The 5906-nt window shown below is 44.7% G+C and overlaps 1 protein-coding gene across 1 annotated transcript; it reads left to right on the top strand.

Moving 5' to 3' along the window:
• Positions 1-1052: 1052 nt before the first annotated feature.
• NKX3-1 (NK3 homeobox 1) lies at positions 1053-3241 on the top strand. Its single transcript, XM_040414541.1, has 2 exons — positions 1053-1257; positions 2484-3241. Exons 1-2 carry the CDS (start codon positions 1053-1055, stop codon positions 2900-2902), a joined length of 624 nt encoding a protein of 207 aa, XP_040270475.1. The 3' UTR covers positions 2903-3241.
• The last annotated feature ends 2665 nt before the right edge of the window (positions 3242-5906 follow it).

Here is a 5906-nt window from a genome sequence, read left to right on the forward strand (position 1 = left end):
CTTCCGTATCCGTTCCGTTTTTTGCGGAACCATCTATTGAAAATGTTATGCCCAGCCCAATTTTTCCTATGTAATCACTGTATAATGTATATGCCATACGGAAAAACGAAACAGAAAAACGGTACTGAACCGGAAACACTACTGAAACAAAAAACGGAAAAACTGATCCGTTAAAAAGGCCCGCAAAACACTGAAAACGGCATACGGTTGTGTGCATGAGACCTTAGTGTTACAGAAGTGAACTTTAAATTGGCTGGGCGACTAATCTTTGACCTTGATAACCGCAAAGATTGACAAAATGGAAAAAGCAAACGTCCCCGTTCTCATGTCCAATCTATTGCGCGTTGGTGGATCATACCATGAAGTGGATCGTACCATTACGTTCAGGCTGTGAGGGCCATGAAAATCCAAACTGAGACAGATTGTCTGCCAGTCATTTGCAAGGAAGAAGTTGGCCAATTAGCGGCCGATAATCTGGGGAAAGAGTGGAAATCCCATTACTCCGTCTATTGCAGCTGCTTCCTTCTCTATCAGATGAAGGCTCCTGGGATTATACTGGTGTTTTAAGGAATCAACATAGTAAATGACAGAAGGATTACTGACACAATAGCTACTGGGAGATAATGGCCGATAATTAGTGCCCAGTGATATGATCAGATCAGATACAATGATGCTATTATACTGCAGCTCTGCCCATCGTCCCCTGCATGCCAATCCTGGGGGCACACCGTGTCATATGGCAGGTCCTGGCGGGGCACTAGCATGGCAGCAGTAAGGCTGAGACACAGGAGCTGATTTACCTGTCTGCTCTACTCACTGGGAGAAGAGGGGTGTGAGCTCAGGAGGGGGGCGAGCTCAGCCAATGAGAAGTTACCCAGGGGTGTGAGCTCAGCCAATGAGAGGGCCGGAGATGGGCACAGCAGGAATATATAGAGAGAAGTAAGGAGCAGAGTAAGAAGAGCTTTGTATCTGGGATGCAGTAATCTGAGGACACTATATTCTTCTGTATAATCCTCCCAGCAGGCTGGATGTCACTGTCACCTTCAGGAGACATGTCTCTCTCCACCCGACCTCTTACCTCCTTCCTCATCCAGGACATCCTCTCAGACCTGGGCTGCAAAGGCAAAGACAGACAATTGGAAGTCCAGCCTGAAGACCAGGAGAAGGAATCCTCAGTGGACATCACCCCTAAGACAGAGACCTCAGAGGATGACAGAACCAAAGCCCATTACTCACTGGAGACTCGTCTAAGGACAGGTATGAATCTTTCTGTGTCTTTTTATGAATTGTATATGCTGGGACTTGTAGTTCCACGCAGCATTCCATAGCCAGTTACACAAGGGTAGTGCCACCAGGCAATATACCCTGTAGATACCCTGACAGTGACATAGCAGCTACTGTGTTACTCCACTGTCTGGTATGACACACATGGCTGCCCCTATCCTGCATACACAGTGCTGACACCCACCGCCCGCCATGTGTTTCCCACCAGGCAGAGGTCTGCTTCTGTTTTTACAGGTTAAATGAACCTGAACAGGACAGAAGGGTCGTTGCTAATTCACCAGTGGCTGTGATCACCCCAGCCCTACCACACACAGACATACTCCGACACATGGCTGGCGTTGTCTTTGCATAGGACTTGTGTGTTTGGAATTATATTTGATATTATATATTTAATATGTCAGGGAAAAAAAAAAAAAAAAACCATGACCTGATGAACTTCTATTGTTAAACATTGGACATTCCTAGAAGCGTTGGATGTTCTGTTTGATGGGTTAGAATCACAGAAGATTGCTGTTCCTTACTAGTCATGTTGTCCAAAATATGGGCATCTGTGGGGATCTTTAGCTGATGTACGGTGGCAGGAGAAGCCAGGCAAATGCAGGTCCTAAAAGATCGAAAACCCAACAGAAATTTGGATAAACTAGATGTTCGGCAAATTTGCCCATTTTTGTGGTACTTGTCATTTATTTAATGTTGCCCCTAGACAGATCTTCGGGATCTGCACATACAAATATCTAATGTCCTTGGCCATCTTTACATAGTCTTGCCTTCCATTTCTACTCACCTTCCAACCGAGTAATGTACTGACCTAATAGTTCATAAAAATGTATTGAACGTGATTCAAAGTATTACTTGATTATTACTGAAGGATTTGCCCTCATGGGGAGCATTGCTACAGTCTATGTCAGGGCATTGAGACGGTAGCAAAATATCTGTTCAAGGGTGGATCTTCCAGTGATGGGTATACCTACATTTAGCTACGGTATAGCTCCTGGACAATAAGGGGTGTAGCAGTGGGGTATGGAGGGGCAGAGGTAGCAGTCGCTTCCAGGTCCTGGTATGTTCCTCTGCCACATGAGGAGACAGATGTTACAGATTTACATTGTGGACAATGATAAAACAATGCTAACTCTGAAATCACACTGTAGACTTTTACTTGGTAGTTTATTTACTGTCATTTTCTACCTATTTCCCTATAGATGATCTCGAGGTTGAGCAGCTGGATCTTGCGACTACTCGACAACCTTCCAAGGGAGAGGATAAAGCAGCCAAACAGCCTCCAAAGAGGTCACGGGCCGCCTTCTCCCATTCCCAAGTCATAGAGTTAGAGAGAAAGTTCTCCAGCCAGAAATATCTCTCTGCTCCGGAAAGAGCCCAGCTGGCCAAGAGCCTGAAGCTGACTGAGACCCAGGTGAAGATCTGGTTCCAGAATCGTCGATATAAAACCAAGAGAAAGCAGCTGGCCACTGACCTGGAAGATCTGGATAAGACTTCTTCTCTTCCTGTGCTATGCCGGGATGGAGAACTAAGCCGGACCTCTCTCATGAGCCTCTATAAGAACTACCACTACTACCCATACCTGTATTACCTGGCAGGGTGGCATCCGCCTCTGTGGTGATCTCAGCCACCAGACTTAGAGACTGTGAAATCATAATATATTTTTATTAATAATTACTTTTCATATAATGATTCCAGGTGGGATATTGCATTTTGATAAGATGCCTTCACGTGTCAGGCAGAAATGAAGGCATTCTGGGTGTTTCTTTGGTGTCCAGCTTTAGGGCATGGGTGGGACAGCTGGTATGGTGGTCAGTAACCTAGTGCAGACCCCTGACTGGAGGTCGCCCCACTGTCCTGCATGGTTAGAAGGGAAAGCCTGCTTAGATGTATGAAGAGGGTTAGCATGAAAGGTGTGGGTTAAGTTTTGTAACGTGGACTACCACTCTCATGGTGAGAGGCGCTGGCCTGTATCAGGTACTTATTTAATATTTCTGTTTTTATTTGAAATGTTGCATTTTCCATTGTTTCATGTCATAAATGCACTTATAATCTATTAAAGCAAAAGTGAATCCAGTTCATGGCTCTTCAAAAGAATTTCCATAATCTGAGTCATTCTTCACTTTCTTAGGCCTCCTGCACACGGCCGTTTTTTTTCCCCGTTTACTGGCCGTTTTTTGCGTTCCGTATACGGTCCGTATACGGAACCATTCATTTCAATGGTTCCGCAAAAAAAACGGAATGTACTCCGTATGCATTCCGTTTCCGTATTTCCGTTTTTCCGTTCCGTTTTAACATAGAACATGTCCTATTATTGCCCGCAAATCACAGTCCGTGGCTCCATTCAAGTCAATGGATCCGCAAAAAAACGGAACACATACGGAAATGCATCCGTATGTCTTCCGTTTCCGTTCCGTTTTTTGCTGAACCATCTATTGAAAATGTTATGCCCAGCCCAATTTTATCTATGTAATTACTGTATACTGTATATGCCATACGGAAAAACGGAACGGAAAAACTGAACAGAAACGGAAACACAACGGAAACAAAAAACGGAACAACGGATCAGTGAAAAACGGATCGCAAAACACTGAAAAAGCCATACGGTCGTGTGCAATAGGCCTTAGTAAGACTCATCTTAGGTATGCAACATGAGGCACACGTCTGTGACTACAAGCCCCAGTACACACTGGTTATTAACTAGTGCATTATCATCCCCAATATCATGCATGCTCGGGTCTTCATATATTATTTCATAGAAGGGATGAAATGAATAATAAGTTCAAATCCACCTTCTATGCCCCCATGCCCACCATAGCGGGTTCATCCCTTAGGCACTACTAGAGTCTCCCTCGTAGACTATAATTTAGCTTATCACACATGACTCTCTCCTAGGTCCTCCTAAATGTTGAGGGTTCCAGTGATGAGACCACCACCTATCAGTCATTTACAGTCATATCCTAGGCCACAGCTCGACAATCACCCACACTCCAGCTCTTGTGAAACCCTAACTCCCACATACTTGCTTGGCTATTCTCAGACATTTCATAGAAGTGTACACAGCATGATGAGAGTAGTAGTTTCACAACAGCTGGAGTGCCGGAGGTTGATAAGCTCTGTCCATGTGTTACACTATAAATGTCTATAGTGGGAATACCCCTTTAATTCTGAGTTTCACTTCTTTCCCATATTAGTGCCAACACACAAGCCTAAGGGTCCATTCACACGTCCGCAATTTCGTTCCGCATTTTGCGGAACGGAATTGCGGACCCATTCATCTCTATGGGGCAGCACATCGGGTCCGCAATTCCGATCCCGAAAAAAAATAGAACATGTCCTATTCTTGTCTGCAATTGCGGACAAGAAAAGGCATTTTCTATTAAGTGTCGGCGATGTGAGGTCCGCAAAATGCAGAATGCACATCGCCAATGTCCGTGTTTTGCGGATTCACGGATCCGTGGATCCGCAAAACACACACGGACGTGTAAATGGAGCCTTAAAGGGATTGATTTGTTAATCTGTAAAGGAAGCTACACAAATTGGAAGGGGAAGGGGGGGGGGGGTCAGGGCAGTTCAGATTTTTTTTTCTCGTCATTGCAAAATCCATCGACTACATCACTGTGACCTCCAATGGGGTTCTTTAATCCAATCACTGCATACAATGGGATCACAATGCAGGTGACAGGATCTTATACATTTTTATGCCTGTCAGATAATGACTGGATGTAATATCCCACGGTTTACACTGGCGAGTGACTCTGCTCACACTGGAGAAGATATTGCTATGTACATAGGAGCTGGGAGATGATGGGTTACAATGGGTTAAAAGGAAATCCCTTTTTGGTAGAAGGGATGATAGGCTGATCATAGTCAATGTCAGCAATCATATATGATCTAATGGGAACCTGAATGCTTGGACATGCCAGGTCTATTGGCCGTCACCTTCTGCTCTGACTACCAGATGAGGCTCCTGAACATTAAATTCCATCTATTAAAGCTGACTTATCCCCTCTCCTGACAGGTCTTGGTAACTACCTGCATTCCCCATGTAATCACAATTCTGGAGCATCTTTTCATATACCTCTATGTTGTTCCATCCTTCTATTATTCCTACTAGAACTTTAAAGTGTGTAATAAAATTCTATCTGGGTAGTCCCAGTTGGAGGGGTGTCCCTGCACAGTCTGACACTGTTAGCAGTGATTGGATATTAGACTGTGCAGGGACCCCCCCCCTTAACTGGTAACACCCAGGTGGACCTTCATTGCATTTGACTATTACTATACACCTTCAATACCTGTTGTTTGGCTGACCATAAAGCTCTCCGACAGCTATCTTTCCCGATCCTCCCATACATATACGTGCTTGGCTGAACATGAATAGTAGTGAAGTGAATAGGGAGAGGAGAGAAAGCCGCTGCCAGACACCTCATAAGGATTGGGCAGTTGGAATCCAACATGCCTGATCCTTATCCCCCACTGATATCCATGGATCCAAACAGGGTCGGACTGGAGTTCCTTGGGTCCACTAGAGGAAATTATTCTCTGTGACCAACCCCCATGTCATCAATAAAGCCGAATAGGCTTTTATTCAAAGAAATACACCAATTTATTGTCTCCAAAGGCAG

This window comes from Bufo bufo, chromosome 1, assembly GCF_905171765.1.
Source record: "Bufo bufo chromosome 1, aBufBuf1.1, whole genome shotgun sequence".
Taxonomy (NCBI): Eukaryota; Metazoa; Chordata; class Amphibia; order Anura; family Bufonidae; genus Bufo; species Bufo bufo.

What these genes read in the sequence shown, in the direction of transcription:
- NKX3-1 (XM_040414541.1), top strand. Translation starts at nt 1,053, where the DNA reads ATGTCTCTCTCCACCCGACCTCTTACCTCCTTCCTCATCCAGGACATC. An exon ending in GGAGACTCGTCTAAGGACAG is followed by an intron (nt 1,258 to 2,483) that starts GTATGAATCTTT and finishes ATTTCCCTATAG; the next exon opens with ATGATCTCGAGGTTGAGCAG.